This window comes from Malus sylvestris, chromosome 15 (assembly GCF_916048215.2).
Source record: "Malus sylvestris chromosome 15, drMalSylv7.2, whole genome shotgun sequence".
NCBI classification, from domain to species: Eukaryota; Viridiplantae; Streptophyta; class Magnoliopsida; order Rosales; family Rosaceae; genus Malus; species Malus sylvestris.
In genome coordinates, this window is record NC_062274.1 from 7,226,269 (window position 1) to 7,250,215 (window position 23,947).

The following is a 23,947-nucleotide window of genomic DNA, read 5'->3' on the forward strand; positions in this document are numbered from 1 at the left end:
ATCCACTCTCCTGGGTGATGTGGGATCCAACAATCCACCCCCCCTTAGGGGCCTGACCTTGTCGGCACACATCTGGACAGAGATTGGCTCTGATACCAAATTGTCACATCCAGGCCCGGACCCCCACCACATCCCGGACTTGACTCCGCCGTTGAACGATATTGTCCGCTTTGGGCCCCGATCACGCCATCACGGTTTTGTTTATGGGAACTCACATGAGAATTTCCCAGTGGGTCACCACTCATGGGATTGCTCTCACGTGAACTCGCTTAACTTCGGAGTTCAGATGGAGCTGAAGCCAGTGAGCTCCCAAAATGCCTCGTGCTAGGTAGAGATGAGAATATACATATAAAGCTTTCATGATCCACTCCCTTGAGCAATGTGGGATCTAACAATAAGTTTGTATGTTATAATACGAGTGTATGAAGTTGTATTTTAGAATATAGTATTAATAAGAATCCATACGTATTGTTGGGACAAACAAGCTGATTATATGATGCGGCAGTGTTTAAAATAGTAACAAACATGTGGATTTAGTACTAAAAATATGAACTAATTATTAGTTTGTTTGAAAGTGTTTTGAAAATAGCTGAAATTGTTTTTGATGAATATATAATTGCATGAAACCATAATAGCCCATCTCAATCAGTCCCGAGACTTGGGCTTCTTTGTATATATATACGAATCTGTCAACCTTCTGATAGGTTTGTTACATAACTATATAATATATATACATCTAAAAATATAAGAATATCTAATTAGTTTATATAGAAAAATGTACATTAAATATTCATAATCTTAAAGTCCTCAACCGCTATAAATTTAAAGCACCCATCTCAAATGAACAAAAAGGAAGCAATTTCACAAAGCACTTTCACAAAAAGCTAGCTATCTACATTGACAGTTTGGTTCAAGAGTAACAATGAACAACACCATGGATTCAAAGACATCAAACAAGATCAGAGACATTGTCAGGCTCCAACAGATTCTCAAAAAGTGGAGAAAGATTGCTAACTCATCAAAAGCAATATCCGCCGCCACCACTACCACCTCCACCAGCAAGAGCATCAAGTTTCTGAAGAGGACACTTTCTCTGTCTGAAAAAACAACCACTTCATGTGAAGCCTCAAACAATGCTGCTGTCCCAAAAGGCTACCTTGCTGTCTGTGTTGGGGAAGAGCTCAAGAGGTTTGTCATCCCAACCGACTACTTGGGTGGGCCAGCTTTCCACATTCTGTTGAGAGAGGCGGAGGAGGAGTTTGGGTTTCAGCAGACCGGCGTTTTGAGGATTCCATGTGAGGTTTCTGTGTTTGAAGGTATTCTGAAGATGGTGGAGGAAGACAAGGACTTGTTCTTCAATAATATGGTGGGAGATAGCTCAACAGCATCAGATGGCCAGCTCAACTTTTCTCACCACCCAGAAAACCCAATGTGCATATAGGGTTTTGATCTTCTTCTTTTTGTTTTTCCCTTTTCTTTACTCCTCAAGATCTTATCTTTCAGATGAGAAGGAGGTGAAAGAAATCTGAAGTTGAGTTACGTAAATTATCTTCTGATGCATTTTGTCAGGCATCCAATCCCAATTCAACATCTGATTTTCTGAGGCATCTAATCTACTATTTTGGTAGCAGAACTGCTACCATATAGTACTATACTTACAGCTTATATTAATAATACATTTATAGACTAGCACTAAGCGTTAATCAATTAGTAAGATAATACGATACTAATCACTCATACGGACATCCAATCGAAGCAGTCATAGTCAATAAGCTAAGATCATCCATTAGATTTAGAAATCAAAAGGTATCTGTGGAGTCAAAAATATTCACTAGGCGACACGTGGACTTTTGGACAAAAGAGGACAAAAATACCCTCGAGGCATACCGGGTTTCCTACACGCGAGCAGTGGAGAATCATCCATCAACCAAGTCAGGAGTACCCAAAATGGGTAACGATTCAAAACCTATTTCATTCCATATATGTTTTTACCTCATTTTTTATTAGCCAATTATACAAAAAACCACCAAAACATTCATTTTATGTTTAATAGCCAAATAAATTGGCTAATTAAACCTAAATCAAACCCAAAAAACCCTAGCCACCTCCTATCCTTATAAATATACTCTCATTTCTCACCAAAAAGCCAATTCCAACACTTTGGCAAAAATCCCAAAATTCTCTAAACACTCTTTCTCTCTAAATTCTAACTTTGACATCGGAGGTTCTTCGGCCAAAGCCCCCCCCATTCATCGTGGGCGCGTGAGGCTCTTGGCCTTAACCTAAGGTGTTAATTGTTTTGTAGGTGCAAAATCGTCCAAGATCGAGGAGGAAGAAATTTGCATCCACAAATTGGTGCTTTCATTGAGAGTTGAAATCCATACTCGTAGAAGACTCTCGCACAAAAAAGGTTTTTTCTTTATTTTCTAGTCCATTTGAATATTTTTCATACGTTCTTATTATTAGAATTTTTTATTTGCAAAGGTTCTTTGATAAAACGTATAAGCAAAATATAATGGCTAGAAATTTAGAAAATTCCATAAGTGAAAATTCTAGTGTTCAAGAAATGGGAGTGCGGAGATCCGTGAGGCAAAATGCGACAATAAGGGGAGCGGCATCACCACCACGAGTTTCCACCATGGGAACCACCGCGGTGGCTACCTCGGTAGCCACCCACGGCGAGGTCCATGGTGCCTTCACCACGGCCACCATGGGAACCACCGCAGTGGCTACTTCGGTAACCATTCGTGGCGAGGTCCATGGAGCTTTCACCACGGCCCGAGCCGTGCCATCCAAGGCTCATGGTACCAAGACCATGACCCAAGCCGTGCCATCCAAGTTTACATGGACCCAAGCCCAAGCCTCGCATTCACATGCACCTCGCGTTGAGCAGCCCACTCCCGTGGCCCAGCCTGCTCCTGCCAAGCAGCCTGCTCTCGTGACCCAGCCTGCTCCCGACGAGCAGCCCACTCCCGTGGTCCAGCCTGCTTTCGTTAAGCAGCCCACTCCCGTGGTCCAGCCTGCTTTCGTCAAGCAGCCCACTCCCGTGGTCCAGCCTGCTTCCGTCGAGCAGCTCACTCCCGTGGCCCAGCTTGCTCCTGCCAAGCAGCATGCTCTTGGGACCCAGCCTGCTCTCGACGAACAACTTACTCCCGTGGTCCAGCCTGCTTCTGTCGAGCAGCCCACTCCTGTGGCCCAGCCTGCTCCTGCCAAGCAGCCTGCTCTCGTGACCCAGCCTGCTCCCGACGAGCAGCTCACTCCCGTGGTCCAGCCTGCTTCCGTCGAGCAGCCTACTCTCACGGCCCAACCTGCTCCTGCCGAGCAGCATGCTCTCGACGAGCAGCCCACTCTCACGGCCCATCCTGCTCCAGTGGCTTTCCAAGCAGCCCAAGTCGACCCAAGACTATCTCAACCATCCGGACCTACCATCGAGCCGGGGGCATTCTCACTACATTTTTTTCACGGATTTGACATTTCCCAATTCAAATCTCGCGCCCGGAGTCTACCACATTTCCAGGCGCATTCCTTCCAAGCTCTTCCAATCCAAATGGCGAACAACATTTGTCTCGACAAGTCATAGAGTTGACGAGCGCCCTTGCACAACAGACAACTTTGGTGAATCAATTTTTGCAACGCATTGGGATCCAACGTGCCCCGGACGAGGTATCCCGAAGTAGGACAAGGGCAGACAGACATTTCCAGCAGCGTCCCGGTAAGCAGCCACTCGACCAGCCACGAGCCGAACGTTTGGGCAGTGTACATTCTCGTCTTAGAGCGCGAAGGAGCATGCACTCTCGACTAGGCCCACGGAGGAGCATACATTCACGGTTGGGGTCATACTCCGATAGTCAACATGAGCAACCTTCCGGGCAAAGTGTCTATTCGCAGCTAAGCCCACAAGGAGCGTCATCCACCTCACATCAGAGTAGGCAGCACGACGGACGGAGAGAAGCAGTTACTCAATCCAGCTCAAGTTCAACCAGCAGCCTGCGAAGAACTCGCTCGCCTACTAGGAACGCACCACATGCACTGCATCTGCGGCATAGACGAGCCAAACACATGGAAGAGCAGCCTAGACCAGCAAGTCATGACTGGGGGCAGCCGAGAGCTCCGCTACCCCAACAAAGGCAAATTCAAGAAGAAGTAGAGAGACTCTTGACCAAGCGATTGCATGATTTCCAACGCAACGAGGTCACCGACGAGGCACTACGACGGAACATAACCAACATAAGCAGGTCACCCTTCACGGAGGAGATCGAGCAGGCAGAGCCTCCACGCAAGTTCAGCATGCCACATTTCACATCTTTCAAAGGGGATGAAGACCAAAAGAGACACTTAAAACGTTACCAAAGTGCAATGATCCTTTATCGAAACAACGATGATCTCATGTGCAAGATATTCGCCATCACTCTACAAGGCGAGGCGCAAGATTGGTTCTACACCCTGCTGCCACAATCCATCCGGAATTTTTACGAACTTTCTTTGGTTTTCACCAAAGAATATTCATCCCATCGCTCGATCAAAAAAAAGTTTGACCATTTGTTCGACGTCAAGAAGAACCCAAAGGAGTCGCTTCGCGACTATGTGAGGAGATTCAAAGTAGAGAAGGCAAAAATAGTCGGATGCAACGACTCGATATCTAGAGCAGCCTTCCAAAAAGGAGTTCCAGCAGACCACCCGCTATTCGAAAAATTGATCATGAAAGAAGATATAACTCTGACAGACTCTTTTGCTTTAGCAGAGAAGCATGCACTTTGGGATGAGGCTCGCCAATGCACATTAAAGGACTTGAAGAAGTACCCGACATCACCTCCATAGAAGCAGCGGAGGACTTATTCACATGTTTGACGGTATCTAAAGTAGCAATAAGCTTTACCATAATGCGAGAAGAGATGGGGGCCCGACTACCTGTATTCTACAGTTCAAAAGCTCTCCTCGATGCTATTAAAAATTCAAAAGCTAACTTTGGCAATAGTTGTTGCAACCCAGAAGCACAAGTTTTACTTTCAAACGCATGCAGTCATCCTCATGACGTACTATTCTGCCCAATCCAGACGCGCGACGATAAAGGCATAGACCCTGGCGGATGTAAAGTTTTCTGACGAACGCAACACTGGAAGGACACACTCAGAAGCAAGTTTTGTCCTCGTCACCCTAAAAGATTCTACATTGGAGCAACATGTACCGGCAGTTGAGTACCACTTCTTGCTGCACACCACACGGCCCTAGCCGACCCTTGCTCAATGATTCAACTCTAGAGTGGCCCAATACCGGCAGTTGTGCATCTCCTGCTGCGTATGACATGGCCTCATCTCCACAGCTCCCTACTGCGCCTTCACGCCGAGCCTAGGTGACACAATAGAGCGGCCCAACGATGCATCAGAAGTAGCCGAGCACACTCTAGTCGCGCCTACTCCACCCGATGGAAACTTCTGGCATTTGCATGTCGACGGCGCAGAAAAGCCCTCATCACTGCCTGCAGAGAAGGATCCAAAAAGACGAATCTCATCTGGGAAGGTTTGTACAAGATCAGCAGAGTAGGCGGTAAGAGTAATTACACCCTCGCCACCATGAAACGGTAAAAAGATTGAAAGGCAGTGGATGGCCTAAAATCTGAAGAAGTACCATGTGTGACCTCCCGCTACATCAAAACCCGAAGACTCAAGAAGCTCGACGGGCACCACCTCACAAGCTGAGGATTATCCAGTTGTTATGCAGTTCTTACCTTACAGCTAAAGTTATCGTTTGTTTCACTCGTTTTTTCAATGAGGAATTTAGAAGTAATCACAACTTGGCTTGGCTTGGCTGCATGCTTACAACAACTAATCACTCATGCACTTCAAAAGAAGACTGCGCCCTTCTTAGGGACTCATCGCAAGAATTGCGCCCCCCGAGGGACCAACCATGCTCTTCAGTGTGAGAGGGTAAACCAATTCCCCGACACCCATATGGGTTAGCTCTCCAAGATGGGAGGATAAACTTTACACTCCGAATATCCAGACGTGGATGAACCTGGCTGCCCTAGTATAACTAGATGCACGATGGCTTGCGCCGGGATTCCTAGAAGTAGTCGCAATGGTCTTTTTCAAGGCTTAGCTAATTGAAGGATTTTGGGTCTCCTGGCCTAATCCGTGGGGAACCGGGCCCTAGAGACGGAGAGGGCACATTACGCAGTACATCCGATGGACGGCTGCCCTGGAATCCTAAAGCTGCTACCGAGTGCACTAAGGTAGCCTACGGATTCCGGAAGACTGCCTACGGCTTGCCCTTCGAGCAGTAAAGCCGTGTTAGACTTATACAACCGCACATTCTTGTGAAAGGTTAAACAAGCTAGCGCGCATATACGAAGTTTTATCCACTGCTGACATGCTACGTAGTCGATAAGCTTCACCTCTGCCAAGCGCGGAGCAACCTACACCAAGTCTTAACGTGTTGTGATACTTGCTACGCAACCTACGGAATTGAAGAAAGTCAAGGTTAACAACCTAGTGGTTACGCGGACTTGTCTGCTTCTGTAAGTAAGGCATCCGGCTGCCAACCTTATGGCTAACAACTTTGCAAAGTTCTACACCAACATCTACGGCTGCATAGGCTACGCGAGTTTGTCTGCTTATAAAAAAGTAGCATGACTGCCACTGGTCTATCAAGTCTAAAGGTTAGGGCATGAACAAAAGAAGTGAAGATGAATAAAAACGAAGGAAAACATGTTTATAAACAACTAGCAAAGGCCGAATGAGTTCAAGCAAAACAAGAGCTACAAGGAAAAACAAAGAAAATCCTAAAGGCTACCTAAAATACTACACTACAGCAGCTTGGACATCCCACGACTACTCGGTCGCCATACCTTCAACAGCCGTAACGCTCTTAGCAGCGGCATCATCCGGCGTTTCACCCCCGGCTGCCCTAGTCTGGGCACTAACTTCTCCAACTACTTCACCAATGGAAGCCTTAAAAGTAAAAGCAAGCAAGTCTTTCGGAGAAATAGAGAAGGTCTTAAAACCTCAAGCCCATCATTCTCACCTTTCAGCTGCTCATTCTTCTTAAGCAGACTAACACAGACGCGCTGCAGCTCATCCACTCCCTTCTTAGCATAAGCAGCGAAACGAAGCTCAGAAATTGCAAGCTTAAGATCTTGAATCTGAGGCGAATCAATCTCAGCAGCAAATGGAGCAGGCTTTGGTGCCACTTTAGCAGCAGAGTCCACCTTACCACTCTTCATAATAGCAAGTCTCTACAAAGGTGAACCGGACTTGGCTCCCAAAGAACGTCCTGGTACAGACTTCAGCACTGGGGGCATGATAAAACCTTTACGCTGAGTAATCTTATCCACAATTGTACTAGCCATTCTCAACATGGAAGACGCCACATGCTCAGATCTAGCAGCCTTACATTTCTTCCCATTGGAAGAAGTCATGTCAATCACATACCTCTCAGTAGCAAGCGGACTCTCATGAGCAGCAGAAGAAGTCTTCAGTTTTTTCTTAACTGGCATCTCATGAGCAGGCGGGGAAGATCTCTTCTTTCCATCTTCATTCATAGTAAGCTCCACGACAGCGATCAGACGAGCCAATGCATCCGCCTTGATCCTCTTTACCTCCTCGTTCCGGAGCAGCCCACATTTCTTTCAGCAAAGAGGACTAAGCAGCCAACGACATTCATGGTACTCAGCAGGGGAGCTCAACCCAGTATTCCAACAGGCAGGAGGCCTGTATGCCCAACATTCCAGCAGCCCATGAGACCCGCAATCTCCTTATTTCTCTCAATCGCCAGCCTGGCCCGAGTCAGGTCCAAGAGCCCAAAGGATATGAGCCATGCGGCTCGCCTAGCACTGCGCCCTAGCGCCACAATCCGCGACCCTAGTTACACAAGCTGCCTTTTGGCTCAAGCCAAGCCAAGCTGCCCAAGCAGTGGTCCCTGCCACGACATCTCCTCGACCCATGCCGAGCCAACTCCTGGCCCCTGCCAGCCGATGTGCCGCACCACCCCGACGGCTGCCCCGCAATAACACTATCCAAGAATAAGGCAAGAAAAATTAAATTTTTCTTACATCGGTGCGGCACGAAGAAGACGAAGAAAGCAACGAAAGACGGTCATTTGCACGGGCAAGATGTAGAAGATTGCTAGATGAGGGAGAACAAATATCCTCTAAGCTATCTCTCTCTTGTAGGGTAGAATAAATCACTCTCCAAAGTTGATTTAATAACCCACTTAAGGTGGACTTAAATAGGCTTTGAGAGAAATTTATTTCCCTTTCCTAGAAGGATCTAATTTCCTATTAAAGAGAGAATCAACATCAAAATAGGAAGCAGTCTTAAGTTTCCTAAAGCAAGAAGATCTCTACACCTGCTGCCCTTTTCTGCGAGCAGCCCAACAGGTGTGGGGGCATTTGTGGAGCCAAAAATATTCACTAGGCGACACGTGGACTTTTGGACAAAAGAGGACAAAAATACCCTCGAGGCATACCGAGTTTCCTACACGCGAGCAGTGGAGAATCATCCATCAACCAAGTCAGGAGTACCCAAAATGGGTAACGATTCAAAACCTATTTCATTCCATATATGTTTTTACCTCATTTTTTATTAGCCAATTATACAAAAAACCACCAAAACATTCATTTTATGTTTAATAGCCAAATAAATTGGCTAATTAAACCTAAATCAAACCCAAAAAACCCTAGCCACCTCCTATCCTTATAAATATACTCTCATTTCTTATCAAAAAGCCAATTCCAACACTTTGGCAAAAATCCCAAAATTCTCTAAACACTCTTTCTCTCTAAATTCTAACTTTGGCATCGGAGGTTCTTCGGCCAAAGCCCCCCCCATTCATCGTGGGCGCGTGAGGCTCTTGGCCTTAACCTAAGGTGTTAATTGTTTTGTAGGTGCAAAATCGTCCAAGATCGAGGAGGAAGAAATTTGCATCGACAGTATCCAATTAAAAAAATGAAATGTTGGGAAAAAGAGACTGGTTCAATCAAAAGAAAAAAGAGGCTTGGTCAATATTTCTCCTGGTGACACCAATAAAAAAATGTTTAATCACGTCCGTCAGGACAGTTTCATGAACTTTGAAAAAGGATAATAGCAGGAGATTAAATTTGTAGATAAAATTTATAAATAAATAACTTGTCACCAATAAGAATGGGCACGTTTATCAATGCTTAAGTAATAATTCAATACTTTCACGTTATTTAATTTACAAATTTAATTTCTCTATCATTACTTCTTTGAAAAATACCAATAGTACTAGCAAGTGCTATTAACACCGAAAGTGTTGTCAGATAGTAAGAGCCTCTAGATTTTCAATACTTGCATTCTACGTAAGTTTGTTGTCAGCAAACCACTCGTCTGAGTTTGTCACCTATATACTAAATTATAAGAAAATATTAACTCAAGTCATGTGTACGCATATGTAGATTAATTCAGATCGTTCATATTTGTGGAACTCATAAACCAATAACGGTCGTAACTAGACGTACAGAGATCTTAGCATGGTTTAAGTATTATTGTATATACCCTCTACAGTTGGTATCCTATGTCTTTGATGCAGAAAGTCGGAAACAAAATGCTTAGTTTAAAGACTTTTGGATGCGTAAAACAATACTATATTGCAGACATTTTGCACTTGCATCAAGTAATAAACACCGAAAATCTAACATTGGCGGATTTTAGTTTCACAATTTGCTCGTTCATGTGCATTCTTCTGTTTCAAACTTGAGGAAGCAAAGCCATGTGTCAATGGTGACAATCAAGCCAAGGAAAATGTAAAATATGATGCAGTTTGGAGTTAAAAAAAATCCACAGTAAGATCCTGTAAAACGGGCTGAATTTTCATGAAAACCTGGGGTTAGAGTTGTTACTCCAATCAATCTCTTGAAAAACTTTGGAAAAAAAATTCTCTTACAAAACCATTTATCTCTGGACGAAGAAAGAATATGTATAAATTTACATGCACAACAAAAACCAGAAAATGGTTTTCTCATTTTTCACTTGTAAATTGCTTCCTCTCAAACAAAACTACACAAACATAAAACATGAGAACCTGAAAAATGAACATAAGCTGTACAAAAATTGGAGGAATTCGACAATCATATCACATTCATGTATTGGCGGAAGAAAGAATCAAACTCGAAATTTCGGGTGCAGCGTCTTTGATACAAGAAATTGGAGGCTTAAATAGACACCTTCTCACCATCATTGTAATTTGGGAATGTGACACATTTGAATGCCTTGCACTTTGAACACAACACCTGACCAATCTGCATTCACATAAAATATAGTTTATTAGATTAAAAAAACACCCCGACAACTTCAAGTTTTACACTGAAACACTTCAAGAAAGGAATTGAGGAAAACAGGTCGTCTATTCACGTATCATTCTCTAATTGATTATTAGTTGTTGAAACCTTTCTCCCTTATCAAGTTAGTCAGATTTTTTTTTAAATTATTACGTTTGAAGTGTTTTTCTGAATTATAATTTTTCAAGCAGTACATGTAAAACAAAAAAACCTAAAAATAAAGCACCAAAAATCAAATATTTCTCTTCAAATTCCATAAAAATCAAACCTCTCAAACAAAAAATTATTGGGTTTTGTGAGGAGGAGGAGCTCAAAACTCACAGCTCCGCAAGATGGCCATCGAAGGTAGATTCAATTGGTCTCGGACTTCACATTCGTTTTCTGCCCTTTGCAAAAATCGCAAAGCAGCCACCCTATCCCGTCGCAATCTTCGCAGAGAATCGCCACCTCAGCCTTGCAAAAAACTGGAATCAAATCAGTCGGACTGTAACTAAGTATACACTTCTGCGGTTGCAGAAAACCGACTTGGAGTTTCAGTTTGCTTGCCTCTTGTTGTTGTTGGACGATAGGGCGAGCAATGCGGGGGCTCGAAGAAACGACTTGTCGCTGGCGGCGAGGAGGGAGAAGTACGTCGAGGAGTGAGGTTCCGGGCGGCGACGAAGGACGTCGTCGTCGTCGTCTTCGCCGCCATTGGGATTGACTTGCAGCTAATCTTCTCGATATCCGAATAGCAGAGGTGTAGTCTGACGTGGCTACTAAATTACAAGAATGCCACTCCACCAATGCAAATTTGAAGTGGTAATTCAAATTGTTTGACGATATCAATTTGGGCCTTTTCCGATACATGGGCTTTCATTGGGGCCATCGACTTGGGCCTTTTCCGTATATTATGGGCGGGAAGTGTTGTTATTAGTGAAAGAAAAGATATTGGAAGAAGGTTGGAGAAACCCCCAGAAGAAACCACCCACCATAACCAAAACCAAATAAATAAAAATAAAAATAAAATCCTAAAAACGAAAATCCAGACGGTGCGAAGCACGGGAAGCTGACGGAGAGAGAGAGAGAGAGATTGAATTAGGGTTTTTGAATTGCAGAGATGAAGCGCAAAGACTATGAAGAATTAGACGACGACTTCTTCTCTCCTTCCTCAAAATCCAGGAGACTGGTACGCTCTCTGCGCTCCCCATTTTTCCTTTTTTTATTTGTTTCAATTCCCAATTTCCCAGCAATTTAGGGTTTGTTCCCGCGCTTTTTCTTCACTTTTATTCAATTCTCAACAATTGGTTACCAAAATTTTATGTTATGGTTATGGACTATTAATTCGTTACCAAAATTTTATGATATGGTTATGGACTACTACCCACTTTCTGTTTCTCAAAATTGTTGCAGTTTTTTATGTAAATATTGTTTTTTGTTGTGGAATTTTGAAGGATGCTGGGTTATTTGCAACTTTGAATGAAGACCAAAGTAGTGCAGCTCAGGTGTTTGATGAAAAGCCAGCACCAGAAACCAGTGTTGTGATGCAAACAGATGATTTGCCAACGGACCCTTTGCCTTCAGGGGATGAGAAGGCTCTTGTGCTCTATAACCCCACGAATACGCGGATTTTCAAAGCACCCGATTCGCAGGATTTCTCTGTCATTGTGAATTCGGACTTGATTCCGGGTTTAAGGGGTAAGCCTCTGGATATCTGTATTGCTGTTAGTGTTACTCTTTAAGATCTTTGTTTTAGATATGTGGCAAATCATTGTGGTTATATAATCTAATCTCAAGTTCCTATCATGTCAAATGTGTGTGTTATCTTTTTGCAATGTGTGTTGATATTATCAGTAACCTTTTGATGGAGATGACTAGGTGGCTGCTATGTTTTGTTTAAATCTGTTTTGTGTACCGTTGTAAGCTTATTCTTCGATGTAATCACATGTCAAAGTTCTCATGTTTACAATTCAGAAAAACATGAAAAATGGCGATTTGTTTTCGGTTCTAGAACGAACAGATATTTGTGGTATCCATCTGAGCTTTACTTGAAATTGATCTGTAAATCGTGCCTTTTACTAACCGAATTGTTTCTGGCAGATCATATTTATTCATGGGGATATTCAAAATCGCTAAAACCGGTAGAGGATCCTGGGTCCGATGAGGAAAACAAAGAAGTTTCAAATAGGTGTATGGCTGTTGTTCCCTGGGTTGCACCTAACTTCCCACCAGCATCAAGAGATGAGACACAGGCTGCAAGCCAGTCGGAATCCATGGAAGTTGAAATGATGGACACCGATGATAATGGTTACAATGGGGCGGAAGCATCGGGGTTTGGTGGAACAATGATGGAAGGACCCGGTGGGATACAATACTGGCAGCAACAGCAGTTACGTTGGATGGAGCCACAGCTCTTCCAGGACAATTATACTCCGGTCACTTAATATAACTCACATCTTACAACAACTTTGGTTGAGATGTGCTTTCTTTACTTAGAAGACACCTAGTACCAGTCAAGTATTTTGTTCAAACTGAAATGGTTATGCTGCTGATGAATTCTGCCACATCTGGGGAAATTTTATAAATTTAATCCGTGGAAATTCCGGGTTGCTTTCGGTTTCATTCCCAGTTTAGTTTTCGGGGATCCCCAATCATGTATTGTAGCTCAATTTCGGGATAAATCTCAATGTTAAAGTTAATTTCTGGACCAGATCCTGATTCATTTGCCTTTTGATTTATTCAATCGAAAGTATTAAAAGTGCGAAGATGACTTCTTATCGGAGAAACATTGGTGCTGTAAATACATGTTGAACGTCCGGAAAAAAAAATAAAAGTGCGAAAATCACTTCTTATAGTAGAAGTATTGGAAAATCTTGAAAACAATTATGAAATGTACTGATGCCTACTAGACAAGCTTCAAAGATGGAAATCTCAGCTAATCTGAAGAGCAAAAGCAAATCGATATACGAGCAGTTAAACGCCTCCCAAACTATCGTCATCGCAAGGGGGCTGCCTGAATTACCACTCGATTCTAGTACCAAAATCCATAAATTTGAATTTAAATCAATAAAAATGGGAAGAAAAAAAAACCAAAATCCATAAATTTGAATTGAAATAAATACGGAAAAATGTATCAACCTCAACAGAAAAAATCGCCAGAGTAAATAAAAATCGTAGCGAAATTGGGTGAAAAGGTTGAGAGGTTGATGTAGGGAAGCTGCATTCATCTCTATGGCACCGTTGTAAATAAGCCAAAGAGCCAAACTCCAGCCCCATAAAAATCATAATTCAATTCGCCTAAATCTAAATTTCACAAAATCCAAGATGGAAAACATATACCCAGAAACCCTAACCCTAAAACAGAGAAACAGGAGAAGCAATTAGGGATTCGGCTGAAAGGGAATTGTAGGGTTGTATGAGCGACCGGTATATAAAGGGAGGAGAAACCCTCGCGGGGATACGAAATTACAGATATGTACATTCGAATTTGGTTTCTTCCAAGGCCCAAGCCAACTTCTTCCGTCAAAGTAGTGGTCCGATGTTGTACTTGTCTTTCATTTTTCCTGGGCCGGATTTGAATTTTGACAAGGACAAATGGACTTCACCCACAACAAAGGGCAAGAGTGGATTAGCGCGATGAATGTGAAAGAGGACATTGCATGTTAGGAAAAAGAAGAAAGAGTACTTTAACGAAAAGATTTTGATACTATTTGCTTTAATGAAAAATCATATTTTTACATTAAAAAGTCAATCATGGTACTATTCACTTTACTATTTATTTTGTTCTTATTGTTAAAACTTAAAGTTTTCAAGTTCTTTTCATTAGTTTTCCTAATAAAAAAATTATGTGCTTCAAGTAGCGTGTTTTGCAACTTAGTACTACGATTGTAAGTGAGAGGTCTTAGGTTTGATTATCGTAAAATCAGAATTTGAACCATATTTTTACTAGCCCATTATGAGGCTTCGTCCACTCCCTCACTCCCTTGGTGTAGATAATACCGTTTGGTAAAAAAAAAAAAAGAAGGTATTTTAGAGGACTGGATATTAAGATGAGATTAATTATCCGTTAATTTACTGGATTAATACAATGCACTTTGTTAAAATAACAAGTCACCAAAAACAAAATAAATATATTGCATTACTTTGATTAATAAAATTGATTGTGTATCCGTGTCATATAATTTCTTTCATACAGTTTACTACGAATATACAGTCATACATTCGATTCCAATCATGGATGGTTGGTTGAGATTCCCCCCAACAAATTGGGCCTCAATTCGGGAAACATTATTGTAAAAAAAGTTATTCGAACAAACCACCAACCAATTATCCCCTTTATCATCCTCTCTTCTCCGAAAGCCCAAATAATTGTCGCCCGGATTCTTCGGAAAACGGAGCTGTTTCGGATTATACGACATCGGAAGGCGCGAAGATCGCCTATCCTAAACTGACGTGGCATTGACATGTATTATTACCTAACTCTAGCCGCGGAGCTGAAGAAGGAAAGGAGAAGGAGGATAAACATCAAATCAAAACCGGCAAAAACCCGCTCTCAATCCCTTCGTAATTATTCCAAAAACGACACCGTCTCTATCTTCTTATCCTTAATTACGTAATTACCCAAACGCTTCATCTTCTTCCTCTATAGCTGACATTCTCTTCTCCTCCTCCGCAGCAGCCACCAACTGCTATTTTCTAGAGAGAGAAAGAGGGGAGGGAGAGAGAGAATGAGGATTGACGAAGAGATCGAAGGAGTGTCGGCGTCGAGGAAACACCTGGTTTTCGCTTACTACGTCACTGGCCACGGCTTCGGCCACGCCACTCGCGTCGTCGAGGTCAATTTCTCACTCCGATCAGTCAAACTTTTCAAATTTTTTTGTGTCGAGTTTCCATTGGCTGTTGATCAGCGCCACATTCTGTGAGTGTAGGTTGCGCGGCACCTGATTCTCGCCGGCCATGATGTCCACGTCGTCACCGGAGCTCCAGACTTCGTCTTCACTTCCGAGATTCAATCGCCTCGCCTCTTCATTCGAAAGGTAACGCTTTTACAAATTCAGGCTCGCAATTTGCATGTCTGCCGATGATGATTATTCATCAAAATTACAAGTTTGTAGAATTATTTTATAATTTTTGATAATTTAAGCTTGCAATTAATAATGTAGCAGTGGAAACTCACTAATTTATGTAATGGTAAACAAAATTATGATAATTTATATGATTTTTGATATTTTAGCTTGAAATTAGTAGTTTTGCAGTGGAAATTTTAGTAATGTAATGTAATGGTAAACAAAATTGTGATCATTTATATGATTTTTGAAGATTTAGCCTGAAATTAGCGATGTAAAGTTGAAATTTTGGTAATTTATGGTATGGTGTGGATATTAGGTTCTTCTGGACTGTGGAGCTGTTCAGGCAGATGCTTTAACAGTTGATCGTCTTGCTTCCTTGGCGAAGGTAGCGACTAATTTCTATCTGCTGTTTTTTTAAATTGTATTTTTTATACCGGCAATGAAGTAATGTTGCTTTTCGATTTTGTTTTTCAATTATTACTAAATTTTGGGTATTTTTGTTGTGTTTGCTTTTCTTTTGCTTGGCTGTGTTAGTATTCGGAGACGGCTGTGGCACCTCGGGCTTCAATCTTGAAAACGGAAGTGCAGTGGCTGACCTCCATCAAAGCTGATTTAGTGGTACTTAAAATGCTTCTTCTGTGGTTTGTTATTCATTGCTTTTTAGTCGGTTAAGCATGAATTGAAGGGAACTTGGGATTTGTGTTTATATTTCCCTGATGATCCTGACTCTGATTGATATCTTGTTCTACTTGTACAAGAACAGGTCTCTGATGTTGTTCCAGTTGCGTGCCGTGCAGCGGCTGATGCAGGAATTCGATCTGTTTGTGTCACCAACTTCAGGTATCTTGCTATTACTAGCATTCGATTTTGCTCCAACTCTCATAATTTTTAAATGTAAAAGCATATCTTGAAGTGATAGTTCCAGTTATGACTTTTGATGATCTTGAGTTGTCCAACCATTTTTTTAAACTCTCTCTGCTTGTTCTTGCTCTATACAGTTGGGACTTTATCTACGCAGAGTATGTTATGGCTGCTGGAGATAATCATCGTTCAATCGTTTGGCAGGTGACCTTCCTGTGCTTTAGACTGAATTATTTACTTTAAGATTTTAGTCATTTGCTCATTGCATCTCACCCACTCTCTCCATTTGATTGATCCAGACTGTGTCTCTCTATATATCAATGTAGGATGTGAAACATACTTAAAAGTGATAATAAGTTCACTTATGGGTTCTTGATGTTCCTGTGTAAATTTTCTCTGTGTCAATATAGATAGCAGAAGATTATTCCCACTGTGAGTTCCTCATCCGCCTCCCAGGATACTGCCCAAGTATGTTGCTTTCTACCCCAAGACAGTGGCTTCCTTGTCTTTATTTATCATCGTTCTCTTTTTGGTTCAGGGAATTGTTGATTAGTTTACCTCATATTGTTGTTATGACTTTGCAGTGCCTGCTTTCCGTGATGTAGTTGATGTACCTCTAGTTGTGAGGAGGTTTCGCAGATCCCGCAAAGAGGTTTTCATCCATAGATCTTTAACAAATCACTTTCATTGTTGATTAAATTGATTGCATCGATTTTTCATTCTTTTCCTGGTATAGGTGAGGGAGGAACTTGGAATTGGAGACGATGTAACTATAGTCATCCTCAACTTCGGTGGACAGGTGAAATTGCTGTTTTAGTCATGTATTTGGTTTCACAAAGAAACCACTTTGTGAGTATGTCTATTCTTACTGTACTTGTATTTCTCTATCTGCAGCCAGCAGGCTGGAAGTTGAAGGAAGAGTTTTTACCCCCTGGATGGCTGTGCCTGGTATTTTCATAGCATATGTCCTACATTTTCGTTCTGTCTAATGGTGCTCAGATATTTTATAACAAAAAAAGGTTTTTGTTTTTCGATTCAGGTTTGTGGTGGTTCTGACACCCAGGAGCTTCCGTCAAATTTCATAAAGCTTGCGAAAGATGCTTATACACCTGATTTTATGGCAGCGTCTGACTGTATGCTTGGTAGAGTATGAAACTATTTTGGCGGGAAGCTTATGTTCGATGGATAGAGATTGAAATTTTTTTTCGGTTCATTTTATTTCAGGAAAAATTGGATATGGCACTGTGAGTGAAGCTCTTGCGTACAAGTTACCTTTTGTCTTTGTACGCAGAGATTATTTCAATGAAGAACCTTTCTTGAGAAATATGCTTGAGGTATGAATATGATCCCCTATCTTACAAAAGAATAATATTAATTTCATTTGTTGAACACATGTCCTGTTGAACAATGATGTATACACAACACGTGTCGTGTGCACAACGCATTTATGTTCAACAATGATACAAGTAATTTAGGGCTCGTTTAGTATCCTTCTTGGATTCAATTTTTTTGTTTTTAAATAATTGATGAATGCAGTTAAATTACTCAAGACCCATTAGTTTCAAAAACAAAAAACTTGTATCCAAGAAGGATACCAAACAACCCCTTATATTTTGTTGAAGTCTGTGACCCATTGATTTCCGATAGTAAGCATGATTAAGAATCTCTTTCTTTCCTCTCTTATATTCTTGTCAAGAATCTGATACTAGTTGGGTTTAAAATAATCTCTTATAACAGTATTATCAAGGTGGAGTTGAGATGATTAGGAGGGACTTGCTCACTGGTCACTGGAAACCTTACCTTGAGCGTGCAGTCAGTTTGAAGCCATGCTATGAAGGAGGTATCAATGGTGGTGAGGTACCTTCATTGTTTCTGGAATCCTATGATTAGTTATACACTTGTATTTTGCATCTGTGTGGTAATGTACAATTTGAAAATTATAGGTGGCAGCTCACATCCTGCAGGAGACTGCTATTGGGAAAAACTATGCATCAGATAAGGTAATTGAACTTTCAGAATTGGTAATTTTAAGAAAAAGAAGTATAAAATCAACTTGTCAGAACTCAATACCAAATAGTTTTATTACCACTATCAGTCTGACACAAATTTTGTGTGGAAACTAATTAGCCAAACTGTGCAAAGCCAAAAATAAAAGGTCTAAGGTTGGTTGGCAGAAGACTCATTTGAATAACTTGTCAAAAAAACTACTATGTTTCAATGAAATAAACTCACATTTTGATTCCCCTTTTCTCATACTAAAATGTAGCTAAGTGGGGCAAGAAGATTGCGTGATGCCATAATTCTTGGGTATCAACTACAAAGGGTACTTGGACGAGATATGGCAATTCCTGAATGGTATGCAAATGCGGAAAGTGAACTTGGAATTGGATCACCTACTTGCGAAGTGAGCGAGAAGAGCTCCCTAATGAACTCGTGAGTTGCATCTTCGATCACTCTTGTTTTTATGCAAGAATTAATTGGATACTTCATATAACATCAATGCAACTCTATTTTTAGATGCACTGAAGACTTCGAGATTCTTCATGGAGTTCTTCATGGTATTTCAGATACAATGACTTTTTTGAAGAGCTTGGCAGAACTAGATTCTGTTTATTACTCTGAAAAAACTACTGAGAAGCGCCGGGAGCGCAAGGCTGGAGCTGGACTCTTCAACTGGGAGGTCTCACTTGGTTCAACTAAAATCTCATAGGCTTTGTCTTAAGTTTTAAATTTTTTATAGCCATATCAGCAATGCCAGTATTGTTTAGAAGTTTGGCTGAGGAAAATTGTAGATGTTTTTCATATTTTTTTCAGAATCTGAACTGTTTTTACAATGATTTTTCTGAGTAATTGTAATTGATTTTTGGGACACAGGAAGAAATTTTTGTGGCAAGAGCACCTGGACGGTTGGACGTAATGGGAGGGATTGCTGACTATTCAGGAAGCCTGGTCTTGCAGGTTTGTCTCTGTATTTGATGGATATTTATTGTTCTGTCTGCTAAGCCTACTCTTGCCACTCGGTGCAGCATACACTTGTGTGCGCACTCTCACTGGCACACAGACACACACATCTGTGTACACATATTGTTGAAAACAGAAACCTAGCATTCAAACTAGACTCATGGGACAAAAACCTTGTCTTTCCTCCTGACGGTTTCTTCTGATGTTTTCTCTCACAGATGCCGATAAAGGAAGCCTGCCATGTTGCTATACAACGAAATCATCCAAGTAAACATAGGCTCTGGAAACATGTCCTGGCCCGGCAGCAGGCAGAAGGACGAAACCCAACACCTGTCCTGCAAATTGTAAGTGTAAGCATTAAGAGTCAATAAGTCTCTTAAGTATAGGAAGTGGGGTTGTCCTTATCTTTGGGAAGTGAGAAAGGTTTAGACTGTCGATATAGTTTCTCCTATTGATACAATAACATCTGGTTGTTAATTTTCAAAGTTATCCCAACAGCTTATGGAATGATGCCTGTGTGTAGGAAATACCTTCTTTTAAAAATAGAAATAAATATAATTGTCATTACCATTACCATTTTCATATATTGGTTGTATCAGGTCTCATATGGTTCAGAGTTAAGCAACCGCAGCCCAACGTTTGACATGGATCTTTCTGATTTTATGGACGGAGATAAACCAATGTCATATGAGAAGGCAAAGAAATACTTTTCACAAGATCCATCCCAAAAGTGGGTCAATCATCCTTCTTCAATTTTTCTGTATCTGTAGCGTTGTAAACTACTTACATGGTTTCAATTTCAGGTGGGCAGCATATGTTGCAGGTGTCATTCTGGTTTTGATGATAGAACTAGGTGTACGTTTTGAGGACAGCATCAGTTTGCTGGTATGTGTAGGCATTTTTGTTTAGAATACGTTGATTTGTTCAGTTGATATATAGCGTACTCTAAGGTTGCTTACAAATAGCTTACTGTCATATATTATGGCCATAATGTTGACATCTCCACTTGCAATAACATACAGGTTTCCTCCTCAGTCCCAGAAGGCAAAGGTGTCTCTTCTTCTGCTTCTGTGGAAGTCGCTACCATGTCTGCCATAGCTGCTGCCCATGGTACTTTCATTATTCAAATTAGCTTTTTTTAGCTATTCTAATTGTATATTTAAGAACAACAGAAGCAGTCCTTTTTTGGTGCTTACATAATACTCATTATGTGTTAAAATTTATTATCATATAAAGCAATGGAAAACAAAATTACTGAAACCGACCCTGTGCTTTGTAGGATTAAGCATCAGTCCCAGAGATCTTGCGTTGCTTTGCCAAAAGGTTGAACCTTCAGCACAGTATATAATTAACGTAGACTGCTTTTCTTTTGATATTTTCATTGTGTTCATAATTTTGATTATTCTAGTTGTATAATGTATATTAGGTGGAGAATCATATTGTTGGAGCACCATGTGGTGTGATGGACCAGATGACATCTGCATGTGGTGAAGCAAACAAGCTTCTTGCGATGGTGTGCCAGGTATCTGCTATTGATGTTGCAGAGAACAACCATCTTGCTGCATTTCTCATATAGAGATATTATGTCATTTATTTTTTTGTTTGATTCTCCCTACAGCCTGCTGAGGTTCTTGGACTTGTAGAAATTCCTGGCCATGTTCGCTTTTGGGGAATTGATTCAGGAATAAGACACAGGTTATCAATGACACATCGTCTTTTATATATCAACTAAACTATCTTTAACCTCATTACCAAAATCATACTTTTTGGCCCTAAAATCAAATAAGGAATTGTACTTGAGTCTTGCCGTTTTTCTTCTTGTATAGTGTTGGAGGTGCGGATTATGGATCTGTTAGAATAGGTGCCTTTATGGGTCGGAAGATGATAAAGTGCGCAGCATCTATGATTTTGTCTCGATCATCATCAACTGCATATGGGACAATCGATGAGTTGGAGGATGATGGTTATGAACTACTTGAAGCTGAGGCTTCGTTAAATTACTTGTGCAACCTGCCACCTCATAGGTAATATTCTCCACCAGGACTTTTAAGAAACTCGTTAAATATTAAGGTTCACTTACTGGCCAAAAAACAAGGGCAAAGTTTTTAGCTAAATACCTTACATCTGTATTAATCATGTAGAAGTTTATTTATATTTTCATAACTTGAATTTCAGATATGAGGCTCTTTATGTTAAGGTCCTTCCTGAAACTATACTTGGTGAAACTTTTCTTGAGAAGTATGATGATCACAACGATCCAGTTACAGTAATTGATCCAAATCGTAGCTACGTAGTGAGATCACCTGCTAGACATCCTATATATGAAAATTTCCGGGTTAAGGTTAGTACCGGAATATTATATGACTGATACTTTTGTTTCTTGTTTTATGGACTACTATTCAATCATCTAAGTTATTTTTGGTATTTACTTGACGTGTAGACCTTCAAAGCACTGCTAACATCTGCAAATTCAGATGATCAGCTTACAGCTCTTGGAGAATTACTGTATCAGGTACGTACAAGTTTCTGATTTTGCAAGATGGTTGAAGAAAACTTGAAAATTAATGCGCTAAAACGAGTTCTAGTTTGGGTGAGTTGAAAGATCATTTCTATATGCCAGTTACCTGCTCGTGAAATAAAGAAAGAACGAGATGCGCAACCATAAAATTTGAATCATGATATGTTACTTGAATATAGGTTCAGAACATATTATGTATTGGTTCCATGTCACCTACAAATCTCGGTCTACTAGTTAGCTAGCCAGTACCTGAACATAATCTTCTTTTGCAGTGTCACTACAGCTATAGTGCTTGCGGACTTGGCTCCGATGGAACAAATCGGCTTGTACGATTGGTACAAGAGATGCAATATGCTAAATCATCTAAATCCGACGATGGGACGTTGTATGGAGCCAAGATTACAGGTGGAGGTTCCGGTGGAACGGTTTGTGTTGTCGGAAGGAACTGTCTGCAGAGCAGCCAACAAATTTTGGAGGTAATTCTATCAGGAAGAGATTTTTTTATTAAGATCATTACTGCAGTAGCTTAATAGATTTTGACCTATGCAGATTCAGCAGAGGTACAAAGATGCAACAGGGTATCTGCCATTTATTTTCGAGGGCTCGTCGCCTGGTGCCGGCAAGTTCGGGTATCTAAGAATACGCCGCCGTGTCTCCCTCGATCCAAATGAGTAATGTATTGGAGTATAAAATGTCTTGTAATTTGCCTTAATTTAAGGCTTCTATTCAAGGATCACATTTGGTACAACTCTCTTGCGGACGTATAAGATTATTCCAAGTCCAAATAATAGTTGTTCTTGATCAATGCCTCAAACAAGTACAGAAACTTACTTCAATTATTACGAAATATACTGAATACGGATCATAGAACGACAGATGCTGTTTATATGGATTAGAATCTACAATTGAATCTAGGATTATGACGCGGGCGGATTCTCGCGATCCTGCTGAAAGAACGACTCGTATGTTGCAACCCTTGGCTTTGCTTCGGGCAGCTCCAGCTTTTCCATAAAACCCGAAGTCATCTTGACGAAATCTTTCATGTGTAGTTGTTTCCATTCCTTCTCATTTTAAAAGGATCAAACCAACCAAGAAAGTCAGACAGAAGTAAAAGAGAGCGCTAATGCTAACCAAATCGATTCTATATTAGGTTCTCTTAAGGGTCGTTTGATAACCATTTTGTTTTCAGTTTTCAATATCTATACACGAACTCAAACAGAAAAGTAACTTTGTTCCATTTCGTTTACTTATTTTGTTTCGATCCTCCTAAGAAGTAAGAAGAAAGAAGAGTTTACCTCGAAATCCCAGTCTCCGTACAAGTTTGGATCATTTTTGTTGCTCCAAACGTATGCTTGAACAAGCAAGCTCTCGGAAGTATCCTGCAGAAAAAAAATTGCCGTCCTCCGTCAAATCCACAAAATTTGTTTAGATCATTTTAGTGAAAATATTTTTAAGACCAATTCTTAGTAAAAATGCAAGCGAAATAGCACTTTTAAGTGCTTTTGGAACCCAAAAACATTTTCAGTCAATTTAAAAGCGTTTCCAAATGCCCTAAACCTTTCCCGAGCAGTGTCTTCAATTTGATATTCTCATAGCATTGTATTGTAGGCAAGTAAATATTTACAATCGAGTAAAAAGTTGAAAAGTGAAAAAGCGAATACCATCAAAGAGACCTCAACAGTGCTTCTTTCATACTCAACATCCTCAAATTCATCTAAAATATGTAATTCAGGATCTGTGATGCCCAACAGCACCTGCAGAAAACACACACAAAAAACTAATTTTACTTTAATTATGTGATTAATTACGTCATCTAAACTTGATTAACAACGATAACTTGCCTTGCCGGCAACTGTTTTATTCTCGACGGGTACAATCGCCGGATAAACTCTTCCTTTGATGCTGTACCTATGACTGCACGTTCATTTCCACATCAGAATCATATCATATCATCGAATTGTATTTATCTGAGAGAGAGAGAGAGAGAGAGGGAGAGAGAGAGAGAGACTGACTAGCCATTGAGGAGGGCAGGGGAGGATTGAGGGACGCGATTTAAGAGGACACGGCAGACATCCTCCGCCATGAGGCTGCCGTACACGAACACCTTGTGGAGGCTCTGCGACTGACCACCTACGTTCGCCACCACTGAACTCATCGCACCACCACTCATCTCTCTCTCTCTCTCTCTCCCTCCCTCGAATATTGGAAGTGTGAAATTCAGGTGGTCAATTTTTCAGCTCATCATAATTATTCACCATAGCATATTAC

The 23,947-nt window shown here is 41.0% G+C and overlaps 5 protein-coding genes and 1 non-coding gene across 10 annotated transcripts; 3 read left to right on the plus strand and 3 right to left on the minus strand.

The window, feature by feature from the left end:
- Positions 1-642: 642 nt before the first annotated feature.
- Positions 643-1,560, plus strand: LOC126604267 (protein SMALL AUXIN UP-REGULATED RNA 51-like). The gene has a single exon (XM_050271452.1). The coding sequence runs from the start codon at positions 923-925 to the stop codon at positions 1,439-1,441; it is 519 nt and encodes a 172-aa protein (XP_050127409.1). The 5' UTR covers positions 643-922; the 3' UTR covers positions 1,442-1,560.
- Positions 1,561-9,878: 8,318 nt separating this feature from the next.
- On the minus strand, positions 9,879-11,140 carry LOC126604265 (uncharacterized). Of its 5 annotated transcripts, none has more exons than XM_050271448.1 (4): positions 10,841-11,140; positions 10,707-10,747; positions 10,616-10,660; positions 9,879-10,255 (listed from the first exon to the last, which is right to left on the minus strand). In XM_050271448.1, exons 1-4 carry the CDS (start codon positions 11,138-11,140, stop codon positions 10,096-10,098), a joined length of 546 nt encoding a protein of 181 aa, XP_050127405.1. In that variant the 3' UTR covers positions 9,879-10,095. The 5 variants fall into 5 exon arrangements, 3 of the variants coding, with proteins under 3 accessions (XP_050127405.1, XP_050127406.1, XP_050127404.1); XM_050271449.1 differs by having other exon boundaries at positions 10,707-10,758; positions 10,841-11,085; XR_007616533.1 differs by having other exon boundaries at positions 10,563-10,660; positions 10,707-11,085.
- Positions 11,141-11,247: 107 nt separating this feature from the next.
- On the plus strand, positions 11,248-13,035 carry LOC126604264 (uncharacterized). Its single transcript, XM_050271446.1, has 3 exons — positions 11,248-11,459; positions 11,725-11,968; positions 12,371-13,035. The coding sequence occupies exons 1-3, from the start codon at positions 11,391-11,393 to the stop codon at positions 12,712-12,714; spliced, it is 657 nt and encodes a 218-aa protein (XP_050127403.1). The 5' UTR covers positions 11,248-11,390; the 3' UTR covers positions 12,715-13,035.
- A 124-nt stretch (positions 13,036-13,159) lies between these two features.
- LOC126606116 (small nucleolar RNA snoR77) lies at positions 13,160-13,285 on the minus strand. The gene has a single exon (XR_007617133.1). It is a non-coding gene; the product is annotated as a small nucleolar RNA snoR77 (small nucleolar RNA).
- A 1,549-nt stretch (positions 13,286-14,834) lies between these two features.
- On the plus strand, positions 14,835-22,484 carry LOC126604262 (L-arabinokinase-like). The gene is made up of 29 exons (XM_050271441.1): positions 14,835-15,105; positions 15,199-15,306; positions 15,656-15,724; positions 15,874-15,957; positions 16,103-16,179; positions 16,338-16,404; positions 16,611-16,668; positions 16,785-16,852; positions 16,937-16,999; positions 17,095-17,148; positions 17,240-17,342; positions 17,425-17,534; positions 17,938-18,057; positions 18,144-18,200; positions 18,467-18,633; positions 18,718-18,880; positions 19,075-19,158; positions 19,380-19,505; positions 19,761-19,891; positions 19,965-20,046; positions 20,184-20,271; positions 20,441-20,484; positions 20,588-20,683; positions 20,780-20,856; positions 20,988-21,185; positions 21,337-21,502; positions 21,602-21,673; positions 21,952-22,155; positions 22,229-22,484. The coding sequence occupies exons 1-29, from the start codon at positions 14,998-15,000 to the stop codon at positions 22,352-22,354; spliced, it is 2,970 nt and encodes a 989-aa protein (XP_050127398.1). The 5' UTR covers positions 14,835-14,997; the 3' UTR covers positions 22,355-22,484.
- Positions 22,418-23,918, minus strand: LOC126604266 (AIG2-like protein D). The gene is made up of 5 exons (XM_050271450.1): positions 23,692-23,918; positions 23,521-23,593; positions 23,341-23,433; positions 22,975-23,058; positions 22,418-22,740 (listed from the first exon to the last, which is right to left on the minus strand). The coding sequence occupies exons 1-5, from the start codon at positions 23,847-23,849 to the stop codon at positions 22,597-22,599; spliced, it is 552 nt and encodes a 183-aa protein (XP_050127407.1). The 5' UTR covers positions 23,850-23,918; the 3' UTR covers positions 22,418-22,596.
- Positions 23,919-23,947: the final 29 nt, after the last annotated feature.

What these genes read in the sequence shown, in the direction of transcription:
- LOC126604267 (XM_050271452.1), top strand. Translation starts at nt 923, where the DNA reads ATGAACAACACCATGGATTCAAAGACATCAAACAAGATCAGAGACATT.
- LOC126604265 (XM_050271447.1), bottom strand. Translation starts at nt 11,140, where the DNA reads ATGTATCGGAAAAGGCCCAAATTGATATCGTCAAACAATTTGAATTAC. An exon ending in GAAGATTGCGACGGGATAGG is followed by an intron (nt 10,661 to 10,706) that starts GTGGCTGCTTTG and finishes ACGAATGTGAAG; the next exon opens with TCCGAGACCAATTGAATCTA. An exon ending in GATGGCCATCTTGCGGAGCT is followed by an intron (nt 10,256 to 10,615) that starts GTGAGTTTTGAG and finishes ATGTGAATGCAG; the next exon opens with ATTGGTCAGGTGTTGTGTTC.
- LOC126604264 (XM_050271446.1), top strand. Translation starts at nt 11,391, where the DNA reads ATGAAGCGCAAAGACTATGAAGAATTAGACGACGACTTCTTCTCTCCT. An exon ending in CCTCAAAATCCAGGAGACTG is followed by an intron (nt 11,460 to 11,724) that starts GTACGCTCTCTG and finishes GGAATTTTGAAG; the next exon opens with GATGCTGGGTTATTTGCAAC. An exon ending in CTTGATTCCGGGTTTAAGGG is followed by an intron (nt 11,969 to 12,370) that starts GTAAGCCTCTGG and finishes TGTTTCTGGCAG; the next exon opens with ATCATATTTATTCATGGGGA.
- LOC126604262 (XM_050271441.1), top strand. Translation starts at nt 14,998, where the DNA reads ATGAGGATTGACGAAGAGATCGAAGGAGTGTCGGCGTCGAGGAAACAC. An exon ending in CCCCTGGATGGCTGTGCCTG is followed by an intron (nt 17,149 to 17,239) that starts GTATTTTCATAG and finishes TTTTCGATTCAG; the next exon opens with GTTTGTGGTGGTTCTGACAC. An exon ending in GCAGCCAACAAATTTTGGAG is followed by an intron (nt 22,156 to 22,228) that starts GTAATTCTATCA and finishes TGACCTATGCAG; the next exon opens with ATTCAGCAGAGGTACAAAGA.
- LOC126604266 (XM_050271450.1), bottom strand. Translation starts at nt 23,849, where the DNA reads ATGAGTGGTGGTGCGATGAGTTCAGTGGTGGCGAACGTAGGTGGTCAG. An exon ending in ATAAAACAGTTGCCGGCAAG is followed by an intron (nt 23,434 to 23,520) that starts GCAAGTTATCGT and finishes TGTTTTCTGCAG; the next exon opens with GTGCTGTTGGGCATCACAGA. An exon ending in ACGGAGACTGGGATTTCGAG is followed by an intron (nt 22,741 to 22,974) that starts GTAAACTCTTCT and finishes TAAAATGAGAAG; the next exon opens with GAATGGAAACAACTACACAT.